Source organism: Lynx canadensis, chromosome D1, assembly GCF_007474595.2.
Source record: "Lynx canadensis isolate LIC74 chromosome D1, mLynCan4.pri.v2, whole genome shotgun sequence".
Lineage (NCBI taxonomy): Eukaryota > Metazoa > Chordata > Mammalia > Carnivora > Felidae > Lynx > Lynx canadensis.
The window spans coordinates 90,282,629-90,300,268 of NC_044312.2; the positions used below are offsets into that span (position 1 = coordinate 90,282,629).

At 54.3% G+C, this 17,640-nt stretch overlaps 1 protein-coding gene across 16 annotated transcripts in view; it reads left to right on the forward strand.

Moving 5' to 3' along the window:
* The window catches only part of PRR5L (proline rich 5 like), a 73,640-nt gene extending 56,000 nt beyond the window's left edge, over positions 1 to 17,640 (forward strand). For 10 of the 16 annotated variants that reach the window (XM_030332894.1, XM_030332895.2, XM_030332890.1 and 7 more), the window contains 3 exons: positions 1,353 to 1,490; positions 6,350 to 6,476; positions 14,861 to 17,640. In XM_030332894.1, the coding sequence (XP_030188754.1) occupies positions 1,353 to 1,490; positions 6,350 to 6,476; positions 14,861 to 15,255 (660 nt within the window). In that variant the 3' untranslated portion in view covers positions 15,256 to 17,640. Of the gene's footprint in view, positions 1 to 1,352; positions 1,491 to 6,349; positions 6,477 to 8,800; positions 9,072 to 9,197; positions 9,815 to 11,496; positions 11,741 to 13,625; positions 14,554 to 14,860 lie in introns of those variants that run through there. The other 6 variants (XR_003972413.1, XR_003972412.1, XR_003972411.1 and 3 more) reach the window with 6 other exon arrangements.

Here is a 17,640-nt window from a genome sequence, read left to right on the forward strand (position 1 = left end):
CATAAGGGGAAAGGAACCCTGGAGGGGAAGCGAGGGCAGAGACCTAAGAGACAGGCGGTCAGTGTCGAGTGCTGGCGTGTGGGGCAAAAAGTAGCAACTGTAGCACCTTAAGGAGGTGGGGAAGGCAATCAGGGAGAGGGGTGGTTGACCCGAGCCTGGAAGGCACTGGTGGTGGTTGTGTGCATCTCTTGGTGGAGGGAGGGGGGGGATGCGGGGATGGCAACCCTAAGGAGTTACGGGAAATGTAAAACTTCCTTAAGCCTTGGCAGACTTGTGGGATGAAAAGCTACATCCTGTTTGGCAGGTGCCTTGATGATATCTTTGGCTCTCCCAAGAGCAACCCATCTTTGGTGTGTGTTGTATATATATGTGCAAAGGAGAGTCTAGGAAAGAGGCCCTCCTCTCTCTTTTGGGAAACTTTGGCAGCTCTAAAATCAACCGGTTAATGTTTGAGATCCAGCTCTTCCCTGGATATAGTACCATAGCCCTGTCCTTCAGGGTTTTCATCTGCGGGGTAGGTTTTGTAATAGTACCTATCCGAAAGGGTGGCGACTAAACGTGTTACTTCCATCTAAAATATTTAGAGTCATGGCTTGCACATGGAGCTTGGGTAGTATCAGCTCTTAGGATTATTAGTTATGTTCATCCTCCGCCTGCACCCTGCACGGTCAAAATGAGTCCCCGTGTTTTTCCTTCTTTGCCTGTCATGCACCAGGCGCTCACATATTAAGCAAAGTTGAGGAAGCAGCCTTGAAAGTGGGGGGCAGGGCTAGTGTTGATCTTTTCTCTCGCTTCCCCCCATCTTCCTTTCTTCCTCCTTCCTGAATGCCCCTTGCCCCCCATGACAGCATAGCCCCCATGTATCTTGTCCCATCTTGGGTCACTTAGGCAGATTGAGTGAGTCACACCTTATCTTTTTTTCCTTTAATGTTTTATTTATTTTTGAGAGAGAGAGAGAGAGCACAAGTTGGGGAGGGGCAGAGAGAGAGGGAGACACAGAATCGGAAGCAGGCTCCGGGCTCCGAGCCGTCAGCACAGAGCCCAGCACGGGGTTCGAACCCACAAACTGTGAGATCATGACCTGAGCTGAAGTCAGACGCTTAACCGACTGAGCCACGAGGCACCTCTGAGTCACACCTTAATCTTAAATGAAGTTTTCATTCGGAAGGACGGGGGGAGGAAGGGGCCAAATCTTCGACTTTTTGGCAGTCTTCTCCCCACCCAGGTCTGCAGACACCTCATCCCGGCCCATCGTGGTGCTCTGTACACACTGGTTGTCCTGGAACCCCCGTGGTTAGTGGCATATCCAGCGGGCTCTCACCTCCCAGCCCTGCCCCCTCTCTCCTCTCCAGGGCCAGGAGCTGACCATCCGCCAGATCTCTCTGCTGGGCTTCCGCGACCTGGTCCTGCTGAAGGTGAAGCCGGGTGACTTGCTGCTGGCCCGGTCCCAGCCGCCCTCATCCATTGTCCAGATGTTGCTTGTCCTGCAGGTGGGTGAGGCCCCGGTGGAGATGTGGCCACGTGGCCAAGGGAGGAAGAGACCCTGTGGGATGGCAGAGGGACCAAACGACTTGAACATCTTAGCTTAGCTCGTATTCTTCAGTGTAGCTGTTCCTGTGCCTTAGCGCATTTGTTCCCTTGCTGTACCTCCACTGAGTGCCTGTGAGGCCCCTGGCACCGTGCTCCATGCTGGGATCCCAGTGGGGGCCAGAGAAGCAGGTCTTGTCATTCAGGAAGCACCCTCCCCGCTCTCCTGCATGTCAGTGATCCATAAGTCACACGCGACCACAAGAGCGTGCTGTAGCCTAGCTGAAGCCAGACCAGGAACTCCCTAGAGGGTTCCCAGGCAGGTGGGCACCCTAAGAGACTACAGTGAGACCACATCAGGCCCCAAAGCTGCCAGCCTTTCACCACTTACCAGTCTTGCCTTGTTTCTCTCTGCTGCTACCTCTCCTGGCCCTGCCCGGTGCCTCGTGGACTTGGTGTCTCTCCCTTTCTCCTTCCTTCTGCAGAATTGTATTCGGTACTTTGGTTTGCACCTGACCAAACGTGGCATCCCACACACAACTCCCGTGTTTCCACCAAGAGCTGACCCAGATGGTTGTCTCTCAATCCCAGTTTTGAATCAACAGTGGGAAGATGAGCTAATGCTACTGGCTGATTTCTGAATCAGATAATCCAAACGACCACCTTATGAGGTGGACAGTGTTGTTATTCCCATTTTACAGATGAAGAAATGGAAACCCGGGAAGTGTGTGTTTGTCCAAGCTCCCTCAGCAAGAGGTGGTAAGATTCAGAGCTATGTACACTCAGGGGAAAGAATTGGATTTGTCTAGCTCTGGCTACACGACTCCCCTTTGCCAGTCAGCCATGACCTTGGGTCGAGTACCATAAACATGGCGTCAGGGAGCCCGATCCGATGGACGGGGGTGCATAGTTCCCAAGAAACAGAGCTGCAGCCCAGGGACAGCCCCAGAAGATGGCAACTATGCCTCCACCTCTGTAACAAGTTCAGCTGCCACAGCATCAGGTCTGAGCCGTTCCCCAGGGCAGCCGGTTCCATCGTTGGTCAGGCTGGTGGTGACCCCGCTGCCCTCTTGGCAGGGGTAGAACAGCAGGCTTGGGGCCCTGGTCTCCCCCTCCCCCAGCTGCTGTTGCCTTCTGGCTGTCTAAGCTAGGCCGTCCTTCTGGGCATTCTCCCCCTTTCCTGAAGTCAGAGGAGCAAGAGCTGCCTAATAGGACAAGAGGGCGCTTAAATGTCTGGAAAACCAGCTCAGGCATGTTTATGGCAGGGAAGGAGAAGGCGTGGGGGTCAGAAAGTGTGTGTGTGGGCTCATGTCTGGGATGCATAAAGCAGAGCTTGCATCCCACGGAAAAAGTCTAGAAAATGAGCCCTTTAGGGTTTGGATAGGACAATTGGGAAAGAGGAGTTGGGCTTTCCCCCTCTTATTTCCATTTATAATATTTTAGGGATGACAGGTGTTCCTTTGTTGTTGTTGCTGTTTGTTCTTTTGGAGGGAGAACTGGGGTGGGGGTCCCCACCTGCTGACAGCAGACCAAAAAGGACTGTCTCTGTACTAATGAGAAACGCCCACCACGTTCCCACATTGGACAACCCAAGAATCACATGAGAAAGCCGCCGTCATCCCCCCGAAGCCCCGTAGGGGTTAGCCTGCTTGCCTGGGAGATGCTTCCTTCATCCCTCCTGGCCCCCAGTCCACACCGCTGTCTGTGGGGTTCCCGGTGGGATCTTAGGAGAGCAGCCCAGTCTGTACCCTGGCCTCCGGTCCTCCCACCTCCCCAGCCTCACCTGGAAACTGCGGCCACACTGGCACCCCCTTTGTGTCTCCCTACACAGCAGAGTCTTCCAGGATCCACGGTCCCCTTCAGGCCAAGGCAGGTCTGTATGTTTGCTCCTCCCTCTTGTTCCTTCAGCACATAGCAGGCCCGGGGAAAGGTAAACAAAACACCCATTCCGCAAGTGATGGCACAGCCAGAAAGAGCCTGAGTAGGACTGACCCCAGGTCTCTGGCCTCAAATCCCCTGACAGTGACCATCACGTAGTTGGGATTTGTCTCTTGGCAGACAGAAGTACAGTCGGAGAAACTCCATGGTCGTGACAGAGGTCTGGGAAGTTGGGCAAGGAAACAGTCCCTGTTTTCCTGTTTTCACAGATGAGATGGAGTTTCAGAGAGTTGGCCAACCAGCTTAAGGTCACGTCCTAATCTGTAAGATCTGGATCTGTCATCCAGTCCTCAGCTCTTGCTACCTGCCCACCGAGCCGTGCCCAGCTACAACTGCCTGCCCTCCAGCAGTCCCCCCAGGGTCCTGGGAGATGCTACATAAGCTTCTAAGATGGTCCCCTTTAATGCTGGGCATTTGGCGTTATTTCCCCCAAGGGTCTCGTGGGACTAGTTCTGGCCCACGTTCTTCCTCACCCTGGGAGCTATAAAGCCCAGGGCTGGGAATGTGACAGTGACGAATCGGGATGCTTGGCCAGTCCAGGTCTGTCGTCTTGAATAGCAGGATGGCAGCTGCTGGGTCTGAATGCAACTAGCAGGTTGCCGTGCCCTGGGATCATTCCAACTGCAGGAAATTTGGGTCCCAGTAGTTAGAATTGCTCCCTTCTCTCCCCAGACCCCCACTTTCCCCAGTGCCATGAGATCTGGGGCTGGCTTTTCCCTGCCTGACTCGTACAGAGAAAAGAGCCATTTCTCAGGCCTTCTCTCCCTTTTCCAGTGCTCTTCCAAAATGTCACTGAACAAACCTCTCCCTCCCCAAAATACGCAAGGGGCTCCAACTTCCCTGCTATGGGCTGTATCAAGCTACCCCAGGGAGAGGCTGGACCAGCGGTTTTGACCACTAGAGAGATCTGGTTCCTCCTGGCAGGTACAGACAGGTTCTGAGATCATCCTAGAACAGTGCCTTCTGAGGGATACCCGTGCAGTCACCCGGGGTCCCATGCCAAGCAGGGCCCTGTGCTTGGTTTAATTCTCTCCCACTGCCGTCTTGAAATTCTTAATAATTTTTCAGTAACGGACCCCCACATTTTCATTTTGCACTGGGCCTTGCAAATACATAGCAGTCCGGCGGCCAGGCTGAGGGCTGTGTGCAAGCCAGGCTGTCCAGCAGCTACCCTGGGAGAAAACCATCCAGCTCCAAACCATGCACTTGTTAACCCATTTTCTTCCCACCTCTTGCCTCCTCTCCTTTCTCTGTTGCCCCTCTCTGTTTAGCGTTTATTAATCGTAGTGGGGGAAACACTTGGGTGGGGGGTGGGAGGAGAAGGCAGAGAAATAACAGAGAAATATCTCAGAGAAATATCCCTGAGAAATAACAAGGAGGAAAAAAATGAAAAAGAAAAAAGTCTCCTCAGCTCTGAACACCAGTCGAGGTGGTTTTGGGGCTGAAACTGCTGCACTCTTGAGGCCTGGGTGGTTCCCGGGGAGCATTAACAAGGCTCCGCTCTCCCCTCTGTGGCCTTGAGGATTTCCTTCCCCAGTGAAGCAGGCCCTGTGCTTTCCCCCCTTTGCTTCCATGGCTTCGGCCCACGCTGAGGGGTATTAGAGCCCGGAGGGCATGAGAAACATCCTGCCTTCTTCCCACCGTCCCCTGTCCCCTGTCCCCTGTCCCCTGCCAGTGCTAGGGAGTCTGAGGCCCACTCGTGTTTATTCTGCATCTCCTCCCTTCCCACCCCTCCCAGCCCCAGCCTCCAAGTCTTCTGTCCCCACAGCCCACTTCCGCAACCTCCTTTGTGTTTCCTTAAGCCACTCCTTCCCTGTCACTGCCCCCAGCCATCCCCGTCTCCGTGGTGGGGGGAGCTGACAAGGGGCCAAGTCAGCCTGTGTGCAGGGGAGGCTCCACCCCACCCAGGCCTCCCCCACCTGTGGGATGGGCCCTTCCCGCTTCACCCCTCCACCATCTTTTCCTCTAATCCCTGAAAACTCCAGCACAGTGAGGCGTTTTTACTTTTTAGGTAAAGGTGATTGTAACATCAATTCCAATTTGAGAATTTGGTGGGACGTCCTCTTGGGCCGAGGGGAGCCCCCACGGAGCCTTTTCTCTCTGTCTTTCCGCAGTCCCTCAACACAGAGCAAGGCTTCGAGCCCTTTCCAGCAAGATATTGGATTCCCTAGGAGTCTACCGGTCTTCTAGAGAACCTTCGTCATGTTTTGTCTCCTTTTTGGTTTTGACCGTTGTCATGTGTTTTAGTTGGTGTTTGTTCAGGCTTAGCCCTGAGGACTCCTGTCCTTTTGGGCTTTTGAACTAACTCTTCTTCATCTTGGTGCCTAACATCTGTCTGGCTCCACAGTGAGTCTCCCTTTCTTCTACTGTTCTGGATTTTTCCATATTCTGTCCCCCTTTCTTTTCTAACCTCCTTAACAAGTGGCAGTAAGATGGGTTCAGAGCCAGACAGCCGGCATTCCAGTCCCAGGTTTTTGCCACTCACCAGCTGAGTGTTCCTGGGAAAGTTACTTGAGCTCTCTGGGTGCTACTTCCTCATCTGTAGAAGGTGGACGATGAGGGAGGGTCCCTGGCTCCTTGCGTTGTTGAGAGGCCTCTGCTTTGGTCCGTGTAAAGTGCCTGCATTGTGGCAGTGGGGTGGGATTACATGGTTGGGACCAAAGTGGGCAGTCCCACCTGCCCTGGACAGTTCTGATCCCTGTGACCCATGGCAAGTGACTCGGGCTTTAAGCCTCAGTTTCCTTCATTCCAGCCACAGAGATGCCGCCTGCTGGTGTCACCACTTTGAATGTAGTAGGAAGGCAATCAGGACTTGGTGGCTGAGTGCCAGCTGGCCCTGGCAACTTTTGACTGACCCTTGTCTCTCTTGGATGTTTATTTCCAGAGTGTTCACGAGCCCACAGGCCCAAGTGAGGGTTATTTGCAGCTGGAGGAACTGGTGAAGCAAGTGGTGTCTCCGTTCCTCGGCATCAGTGAGGACCGCGGTGTCTCGGGTCCTGCGTTTATGTTGGGTAAGGGGCAAGGCTCTCGGGCTGCCGGGTGCTTTGGTGATAATGCTGCCAGCTCTGTTTTCCTGAGCCTGGATTATGTCCAAGCCCTTGACTTCTGATGTGGGTCCGTGCAGATCTGTGCCTGGTAATCACTCGTGTGTCCTGCTGGCCTGTGTGGCCGTAACCCTCCCCGCCTGACGATGCCTCCCCAGGGACTGTGCCTCTGTGGTGTTGCTTGTCTGATCCGCATCTTTGATCAGTGGCTTTGATCTTCTCTGTGGGCCTGCAATACTTTTCCTGTATCTGATCACCAGAAACTATACCTTATTACACGCCCCACACACTCGAGTGCAGAAACCACCCGTGATGGATTTTCCCTTGAAAGCAGCTTGAAATGTGAAGCCAACTCATTTTATGTGCGGCCAGGGACAGATGAAATTGAGCTGCTGTCACCCCCTCCTTGTCTGTAGGTACTGCCAGGGCCCACATGCCAAGGAAAGGGGCTCGTGGACTGGGGGACAAATCCTGTTGGTGGCTGTAAGGCTAGCATTAGTGTCAGGCTCTGCATTTGGCCCCCTGGAGAATCTCGAGGTGAACGGGATCTGTTCCTTCTCTCTGTGAAACCACGGTCCAGATGGGGAAATAGCCGTATAACAGGCTTATCATAAGACACATTCCTGTCACTCTTTGAAATGAAAGTCCCCCAAAGGCAGGAATTTTTCTATCCCCAGTGACTTTAATGGTGGTTGGCGATAGTAGGCACTCAAAAAATACTTAGTGGATGGACGACAGGCAGTTGCACCCCAAGGCGGGGCTGACTGGCGCCCATACAGAGCTGCAGAGGTGAAAAGCGATTCCCTGAACTGGGAATCTTTTGCCTCCTCTCCTTGCTTTAATGGAATTGCAGCCGAGCGTCAAAGGAAAGGGCAGAGGAACAGCCTCCAGCCTGGCTCCTACCCCTTCCTGGGCCTCACTACTGCAAGCAAAGCAGGGCTGGCTGCCAGTCTTCCTGGCCCCTTCGTGTGTTTTCTCTGGAGACACCAGCCTAGCCACAGCCACCGCACATCTGGGGTGCTGGCCCAGCCCGCCTGCCCAGTCCTTCCCCCGCCCTCTCTTCCACCCTTGCTCACTCACTCATTCCGCCCAGGGGCTGGCACGAGCCAGAGTAGCAATGGCGGCTGAGGGCAAACCGTCCCCTGCCTCTCTGGCCGTGAGCGGGGCGCCACGTTGCTACGCCCTCCCTGGAGCCCACCTTCTTACTTCAGCTCAGCCCACTGGCTTGCCGGCTCACCCACTTTGGGACAGGAGGATCCGGGTAGATGTCAGGACACCATCAGGTGAGCTGGGCCACGTCGGGGACTTTGCCATTGGCTGGGCCTAGAGCCAGGAACAGGGACAGATTTGGAAGTTTGCTCTGGGAGTACTTACTCCAAGAGGGGACACCTTTGGCTTCCCAGTTAGGATAGTACATTCTTTTGTCAAAGTATAAAGCAAAGGTCTGAGGTTTTTTTGTTTGTTTTTTGTTTGTTTGTTTGTTTGTTTTATACCAAGGACAATCCTTGTGTGGGGCATTGTCTCAGGAGGGACAGAAGGGGAAGAAAATGACTCTTATGGATTGTTTGATTATGATTATTTTAGCAAATGTATACTGAAACCTTACCCCTGGTACCTTAGGAGGTGCTGCAGGTATATCCATGAGTAAAACCGACCCATCTCTGCCCTGTGGGGCACACGGTCCAGTGAGGAGGTCTCAGACAGTACATCATGACTCATTAATGAACAAGTTCTCTGAATGGGGGAAGTACATCGGCCACAGGGCCCAGGGCAGGGGCACTTCACCTGGACTGGGGGAACCAGGGGAGGCTCCCCAAAGGAAGTGATACCTGTGCTGAGTCCTGTAGGATGGATTTGAGGTAGTCTCCCTTCGCTGTTTGCTGAGCTATCCCAGGGAGAGGGAGAGATCTTTGGGAGGCCTTTGGGGTAGGGAGAGTGGTGAACGGGGCAGGGGCGGGGGGAGGGGCTGGAGCATTTGAAAAACCAAGATACCGTCAGAGTTGCAAAGCGGCTGGTGGCCAGGGAAGGCACAGGCCACAGATTACATCCTGGGCATTATGCTGGGTGGGCTGGAGACCATACCGCAGAGTGGGCACCATTGTTCCCATTTTACAGTTGAGGGTTCAGGTCACTTGGCTGTTGGAGCTGGGATTTGAAAGCCCCAGGTTGTTTGCACTTTACCAGTTATCCTACATGCTCCAGCCTCCCCCCGCCCCTGTCAGTTTCTAGAAGGTCATTGTGATTTTACTGAGGGACAGCTGAGGAGGTGATCCTTCCCCCTTATTCCTTAGCTCCTCAGGGCTCCGGGGCCAGACATTTCACCCCGAACCTCTGGATACTAAAAAGTTGACATGGCTACAATGGATCTCTTCCCTGTTGAGGACACTCCTTTGCCAGATAAAGTGAGGATTCTCTGTGCCTCAGTCTTCCCCTCAGTAAAACATGGAGACCATGACGTTTATCCTGCCTGAAGGAGAGGAGCGTGCAGACCACCAACTGAAGTGTGAAGCCACAGGAGGGCTTTGCCATGGTCCACTGGGGCGGGGGCGGGGTTGGTGGTGAGGGGAGCAAAGGTGGGGTGGGGAAGGGGAAGGGGAGGGGGGGCATCCAGGGGTGAGGAGCGGTCGAGGGCAGCTGGAACGCTCATCTCAAAAGCCACCACTTATCAAAATGCCTGCCATGTTTCAGGTGCTGACCAGGCACTTGTCCTCTTTGCACAGCCCACTGAGGGGTGGGGGAGTGCTGTGGTTGTCTCAGTCTCAGACTCCGGAAGAGACCTCCCCAGGGCTGCGTGGAGTAGATGACCAGAGACAGAGAAGCGGTTTCTCCAGGGGGCGCCCCTCATTGCACGCGCCTGTCCAGGCACGTTTGACCCCACGGGGATTCTGGGGAAAGCTCTCTTCCTGTCAGCCAGGCCGATGGGTGTGAGGAGCGAGCCTCACCCCCTGATATACGAGGCTTGGCAGAGAGAGGGAGAGGACTCTGAGGCTCGTGGGAGCAACTGTGTGCGCAATGTGGCTCTCCTCCAAAGCAGTCCCTTTTCCAGAGCTGTGGGGAGGTGGAGGTGAGGAGTAAAATCTTTAAACAAAAACAAAAACAAAACTGTTTTGTCCTACCTTTCTAGTTCCCGAAGTCTCCAAGCTGCTGCCCTGGCTGCCTCCCGGGCCCCCCAGCAAACACTCAGAACACTCAGCAGTGCTGTGTTTTTCTCACACAAAAGCCCTGGCCTCCCACAGATCTTCCTCCATTGTGTCTCCAGGGGAGGGCCCTTTTCCTCAAGACCCTGTAACTTCTCCTCGTGACAAGTAGGCATTCATGGGCTTTCAGGTGCCTGGGCCTGGAGAGGGACGTCCACAATGGGCTTGGCGTGCAGAGGGCACAATACCCGCATTATGGCGGCCACTCCTTCGAGCCTGGGAGATCAAAGGCCTGGGAACGAGTCCCCCACAAAGGGCCCGAGGACCGCCTCATCCAGGCTTTGCTTCTCTGGGGTTTGAAAGGAACTGCCATTGCTGGCTCCGGTGTAGGGGGATGAATGCCAGAGCTCAGTGGGGCGCCTGGGGAGTGATGAAGGCAGAAAGGCTCCCCTTGCCCCACCCCGTGTGAAAGGCAGGAGGAGGAGGAGGAGGTCTGGAGGTGGGTGCCTGCCCAGGTGGCAGGACACGGCTCCTCTCCCAGCTCAAAGGGTACCGTTGCAAGGGAAGGACCCATTTCAGCCCCCGAGGGATGACCACAGCTTAATCAGCCTCTTAAAGGGAGATTTTCTTCTCTGAGTGGCAGGGCCTGACTTTCCCTGGTACAAATGAGAAGGCCGGGAAGATGATAGGCAACAACAGTGTGGGTAGCTGTCTCAGCTCCAGCCTGGCCTGTGGTCTGACCCCACTGGGGCCGCAGCTGACGTGCCTGTCTGAGGTTGACTCTGGAGTCTGGTGGGAGCTTATCGAGGAAACGCTGTCTGCCCCGGGGGACTCTGCACAGCCCAGCGGCCCCTGTGGTCTCCACTCTGCCCACACCCAGTCTTGGGAACCAAAACACTCCACCCAGCAGGCAGAAGGAAGAGTCCTAGGCCTCTCCCGTGAGTCATCAGCAGAGAACAGCCATAAGGAGAGAGGCAAGGCCAGAAGGAGCGGGGCCTCAGAAACCACAAGGGCTGCGCTTTGGCTGTGTGGCCTAGAGTCAGTTACTTGATGTCTCTGAGCTGCAGAGAGCTGAACACAGAGAAGGAAGATGCCACCCTGTCTCAGGGCAGGGCCCAGGCAGAGCTGCTACCTGCTATGATATGGTCCCCAGCTAGAGGCAGCCTGGCCCCCTTGGAATGCCTCCAGATGAGAAATTGTATGTGCCTCTCCCCGGACCACATCCCGACCCTTGCCATGCTGCATAGTCATGCCTGATGATTTGTCAGTCTCCCCCTTAGACTGTTAGCTCGTCGAGGGCAGGGAACGTGTGGTTCCTCTTGTACCCCAGGCCCTAGTGTAGGTGTCTGCTCTGAGTGAGTGTGTGAGTGAATGTCTGGGTTCCATCCGTCAGTCACTCTGGAGCAGGCCCATCCGAAATGACTCCTCTTCAAGACTTCTCCTCCTCTGACTCCTCAGAGAGCTCCTGCCTGTACCTCTGCCCTGTCATTCGTTGACCTTGTTCGTTTTTTTTTTTTTATTCCAGTAGAGTTAGCATGCAGTGTTATATTAGTTTTAAGTGTACAATACAGTGATTCAACAATTCCATACTTGACCTGGGTTTTTTTGTTTGTTTTATTTTTTTTTTTAACGTTTATTCATTTTTTGATAGAGACAGAGCGTGAGTGGGGGAGGGGCAGAGAGAGAGGGAGACACAGAATCCGAAGCAGGCTCCAGGCTCTGGACTGACAGCACAGAGCCCGACACGGGGCTCAAACTCATGGACCGTGAGATCATGACCCGAGCTGAAGTTGGACGCTTAACCGACTGAGCCACCCAGGTGCCCCCACTTGTTGATCTGGTTTTAACAGGTACTTGTGTGTAGGCTTCCCAGTGGGCATGCAGGAGCTCTGCCTTGAGGCCTGGGCTTGAATCCGGATTACACCGCTGACTGGCTGGAAAGTTATTTCACATCTTCACTTCAGGTTCCTTTTCTACAAAATGGTCAGAAGATGACCATGTCGGTGAGGCACCTCCTTTTTTGATACAGTATATGGCACGTACTAGATGCTCATTGACCCAGCCCCCCACCACATACATGCACATGTGCACACACACACACACACACGTGCACTGGGCTTGGGCCCCTGAGGCGGGCCCCATGTCAGATTCACATTTCTCCCTCCCAGCAGCGACCACAGCGTTTTGCATGTTGCAGTTCAGAATGTTTGGGGCAGGAGAGGGCAGATGTTATGGAGACCCCCTCCTCTATGTTGACCACTCTCACTCTAGCTTCAGCTTGCAGCAGCAGCTAAAGTGGCCTCCCTTGTCTCTTCTGCCTGTTAACCCCAACCCCCCCCCCACCGCCCCCAGGACTTTGGGCTTCTTGGCTAACAGTGTGGGAGAGAGACGGAGAACATCCAGGCACCCATCTGAAACACCCTTCCTGGCTCATTCTACTGGAGTAGGGCCCCTGGAAACGATCAAACAATCCTCATTTCCTCCAGAGATGCTGTGTGTGTCCCCCATCTATCCCCCATGCCCTCAACTTACCTTGTGTCCTGGGCCCAGCCCAGCCTTTGCTCTAGCTCTTTCCCCTTCCTGGATCTGCGTGTAGTAAATGCTCACCGAACAGTCTAGCCCGGTCTCCTGCCCAGCTGGTTGAAGGTTTGGGCCACAACACAGATCTTTGCAACTACCTATTGTAGGTGCTTGTTTCTAATAGCAGGGGACAAATGGATGGTTTTCGAGGGCATTTTTTTAAGGATGGTTCTTTAATGGGATCCTTGCTTCTTGGTCGCTCTTTGCCACCTCATCTCTCCTTTTCATTCTTCCCCAAAGAGGCCGCTGAACTAGCCTCTCCCAGCCAGTAGCAGCCTCTTATTTGGCACCTCAGGGGACAGTGTTTGCTATTACCTGGCATCAGAGGGTGGGGGCGTGGGGGGGGTCAGGCAGCAGTGGAATCCTGAGACACAATAGCACGCAGTGGGGAAAGTCTGGGCATGGCTGTTGAGAGCCTGTGAGAGTTGGGCTGAGCCTCAGTCTTCCTCATCTGAACAATGGGAATAATGAGAGTAGCCTTGGTATTTCAAAGGGAGATTGGGACTCAGCAGTGAGAAAGTGGATGGGAACACAGTAAAATTCTACATATTACTTGGGTCTTGAGAAATAATTAGTTACCTGCCAAAGATTTCCTGTTGGGCTCAGAGCCAGCAGACTTGGTGACTCTATCCTAGGGCTTAAGATTTCATTCTCTTGTCGCTGCCTGTGCATATATGTGTATATAAGGACATGCAGAACCGTCCAGTGACAGGGGTCACGGAGAGCTTTGCAGGGGACATGGCCCATCTCACTGTGATGCCCGTCTAGGAGCGTGAGCTCCGGAAGTGACGACAGTGTGCGTCTGGGCCCTCCAGACCCACAGGAAGAGCCAAGAGTAAACTAAAGCAGAGTGGGCCGTGTGTCCCCAAGGACAGTCTCTGAGCAGCACTGTTTGCTTTCTTTTTAGGGACTAAGTCTTCCCCTCTGATCCTGCCAGTGTTCAGGAATAGCAGCCCTGTCACACTTCTCCATTGCGGCCTGCTGCATCCCCCTGCTGAGAGAGGGTGCTTTTGGGGGGCCTTCGGGGTCTCAAGGACATGGGAGCTGTGGAAAGTCGTGTATGCCCCGGTAGAAAGAGAGAGGCTGAACAGAACCCACGTGGTCCTCAGCCCTCCATTCTCGGTCCTGTCTCTCGCTGGGGTCCTTCATCCCACTCGTCATACAGATGAAGGGCCCACGTGAGAGAAGAGATGGGCTGCCTCTCCAGGAGCGTGGGGAGGAGACCTCCCTGACACGGAGGGGATGTAGGTTTGTCGTGATCCTGGCTTTCCTCACTTCTGGGCCCTCGGGCTCCAACCCTGCATAACTCCTGCAGGGTGCATTTTCCTGGAGCACAGCCCCCATCCTGCGCCGTATCCCCGGGCTTGTCTGATCACCGATGGTTCCATCTGGCTTTCAGGGGCCCTCCTGCAGGACCAAGGGCCATCCGCCTGCTTGTGCACGTCCCCACTGTTTCATGCGTACAGTGTTCGGCCAGGCTGGGGCCCGGTGGCGCACCTGTCTCGGCACCTTGCTCGGGCTGTTCCCACTGCTCAGAATGCTGTCACTCCTCCCTTCTGGGAGCTCTGCTACTCTGAAGACCGGCTCCGGGCTACATCCGCCCTGACACATGGATACACTTGTCCCTGCCTCTGAAGCCCATGCACTTGGCTTGTCCTTCCTTCCCTGGCGGTACTCGGCCTATTGTAGTTACGTGCATGTTGTGTGGGTGTCCGGGAAGAGCAGCGTCTGCAGGGAGGCCACCCTTAACTCCCCGCTGTACCGTGTTCTAGCGATGCGCACGTCGGTAAGTCATCACCTCTCTGATACTCCCGTTTTCTCATCTGTAAAGTGGGAGCCAATAAACCTATCATGACTTAAGCTCAGTTTTTAGGAGTCAAAAGATGAGTGCATGTCAAGGCCTAGCGTAGTTTCTAGAATGTGGGGAGAGCTCAAGCAGCGGTGGTTTGGTGATGATTCATGTCCAGCCCTCCTCTGTGTGTCTGGCTCCACGGGGCCATCCGTGGAGCCCAGCCCGTTCTTTGATGGTGCCAGAGGCTGTTGGAAGCGAGTAGGACGTGAACAGCACATAGGTCTCGGGCCAGTGGCCTGGTGGGAGGGGAGCGCTGTAGCCCTGGTCAAGATGATTTGGAGGACGTCCCATTCCCTAGCTTTAAGGCCCCCTCGGGTAAGCTGGACCTTAAGCTCCTGGGGCCTTTTCCACTTCATCTGCTGACACTGGGGAGGCCACTTCCTGCTCCACAGAGCTGGGGGTTTTCTTATAGAAGCTGGTCCAGGCTGTGCCCAGGCCTTTGGAGGAGACCGGTTGAAAGGAGATTTAGGGCAAATGCAGTGAAGTTCAGGCAGCAGCTGAGAAGGAGGGGAGATCCCCTTGAAGCTAGTCTGTCCCGGAAAGCCCTTTGGCGACCCCTACTATGGTGGGAATGTCGGCGGGGCAGTGTCGGGCGCACACAGGTAAGGCTGCGAGGGAAGCAGGCAGACCTTTCTGGTTCCTCCCTTGCATCCAGCCGAACTGTGCCTGAAGCTACTCCTGAAGGTGGAGCCACCACCTCCCTCTCCTCCCAAATTGATGAGTAGGCGCGGTTGGCCCTGTGTCCCTGGCAGTTACCGCCTTTGCTGGTTTTTGTCTTGCAGCGAGACGCCACTCCAGGGTCCGGCCCAAGGTGGCTGTCCTGAACTACGCCTCCCCAACGACCACTGTCAGCCGGCCGCCGAATGAGATGGCTCTGACCCCTCTGACGGAGCAAGAGGGGGAAGCCTACCTGGAGAAATGTGGCAGCGTCCGAAGGCACACGGTGGCCAACGCCCACTCAGACATCCAGCTGCTGGCCATGGCCACCATGATGCACTCGGGCTTAGGCGAGGAGCCTGGCGGTGAGGACAAGTGCCTGCTCCTGCCGCCCAGCTTCTCCCCACCCCACCGACAGTGCTCCAGTGAGCCCAACATCACCGACAGCCCTGATGAGCTGGAGGAGGTGACAGGGGGCAGCCAGGGGGACTCTGAGCTGAACTGTGCTTCCCTCAGCTGAATGCCCGCCTCTGGGACTTCCCAGCTCCGGCCTGGTCACCAACACGAGGACCGCCCCATCCCCAGGGGCTCACCAAGGGGCTCTTCCTGCGGGTGACGCTGCCCGTGTCAGGCCTGGCCCAAGTGCCCTAGTGGAAATCCCGGGTGTGAACCTCTCTGTTTTTGTGACTGTGACCATCTCTTTGCAGCCACACAGACCCAACTGCCTAATGTTCACTTTCTGCTTGCCTGACTCCAGACCCCCCTCTCCGGGCTTTTCTCCCAGATAGTGGACTGTCCGACGCTCCCAATGATGCAGCCCGGGGCCCCCCTGGCGTTATGACAGCAGGAGGTCGGCTGAGCCACACACAAAGCCAGCGAGGATGCATCGGCCTCTGGAGTTCCCCGTTAGGTTCTTGTGATGCGGGGCTCACAGGTGAGAACAGGTAGTGGAGGGGTGTCCTTCCCGCCTATTCTGTGGGGAGTGGAAGGAGGCAGCAGCCCGACCAAGCACGACTCTGGGAGTGTACCTTCCTTATTTTAGTTTCACAATTACTGGAAAGAGTTGCCCCCCTCACGCGGGTGAGGGCCGTTCTCACCCGGATCCAGATCCTACCTGCCACCTTTGCCTTTTGGCCCAGGAGGGGCTACGGGGCTGGGGAAGTCCCCTCTTTGACAAAGCCTCAGCATTTCCCTCTCAGGCCTCCCCACCAAGCTCAAGGAACTAACCTCCTGGGTGGAGTAGCTGGTGCCTTCATTCCTCTTTCATTTCAGACACTGACCGTTTTCCTGTTGTGGGTGAGGGGCCAGCTGATGACCAACCAATTAGTCTGTTCCTGGATTTGACTTGAATTTTGTAAATGTGCATCGTTTCAGAAGGAAGTGTTTGCAAATATTTGCACGTAGGATCTTGCACTGCTCATTTCCAGTGGGGTGTGTCCTCAAACTAGAAAATAGCCCCCCTAGGAAAGGAGCCTGGAAGTTGTTCAGGGCGCAGGGGATCCGTGGTGGGCAGGGCTCATCAGCTGCTGAGCGCCGGAAGCCACTGGACTTGAATCCAGAACGGCCTGTGTTTGTGAGTGTCACGGTCGACAGCACTGAGGCTGGGAGCCTCACTTTGCCTCGTGAGCAGAGGGTGGCAGCAAATGGAATGTCTCAATGCTTCACCATAGAGGGAGATGGGGGAAATGTGGGCAGGACCTTTTGGAGAGATGTTCATTCCCTGTGATTAAAGCGATGCCAGAAGTGCCTGGAATTTCTAACATCTGAGCTCTCAAAATGCTATTTGGGGCAGCAGGCTTTGGTACTGTGCTGAATCCTTAACACTGCTCCCCCAGGTCTGGGCTTTTGATCCACCTAGAACCCCTGTTCTTCTCTTTGTATCTGCCTGTTGGCCTCACTGATAACACATCCTGGAAAGCGAGGAGGATCCCCTGAAGCCTTCTGGCACCTTTTAGGTGTGCTGTTGGTCTTTGGAAACTGTTTATGAACTCTCAGAGACAGGAGCCAGCTTGGCCTCCAAGATGGCAGGAGGAGGCTGGGAGAGGACGAGGACAGTGTAAGCTTCCAGCAGGGAAGAGGCTTTCTAAGCACATCGAAGCCTTGATGGCACATCCCTTCTGGGTGAAGATCTGGAACGTGACCAGAGTCATGCTTTTTTGATGGCTTCTGATTTGGAAACTTTAAGAAGTTGTCTCATTTTTATTCTTCTAAGAGAGGGTGGAAGAGAAGTGTCCAAAGGAGGTCTTCTGAGAATTTCAAACAAAAAATTATCTCTGTGTATGTGTTGGATAAAGTCCACAAATTGACTAACGTGCGTTAGCAAATAGAACGTCAGTAAGTAACAACATGATGATTTATTTAACTGATGGTGTGTGTCCTTACTGGTACACTTGGCACTTCATTGATCCAGGCAAGGTAATTAATCAGGCTTGGGTTTGCTTTTTAGTTTACAACGTTCAAGATCTATATGCTTTTAAATGCCTTGTCCGTATACTAAATGCCCCTGATGAGGACAGCAGTCATCGGTTAAACATGTCAGCTCTGAGGATGAGAATGGGAGTGTCAGTCCAGACCCACTGTACTTACTTGCTGATGACTGTTAGCCAGTTTACAACTTCACCTTTGATGTACCTGCCTGATCTCGTACTGTAAATATTTCAGACTACACACACCATTTTGTTGATGCTTATGGGCATTTTAGCCATCTGAGCTACGGCAAGAGTGATGGCTGTGTTTGCAACCACTTTTTTGCCCCTTTAGAAGATGAAGCTAGAATCTTCCAGTGGCTGAGTTCTAATGACAGGAAGCTAACACGACTCGGAGCTCTGAGTGAGCTCACAAACCAAAAACGTTTCATGTTGCCTGTTTCCAAAATAGATTCAATAAACGTCATTTTGTACACGTC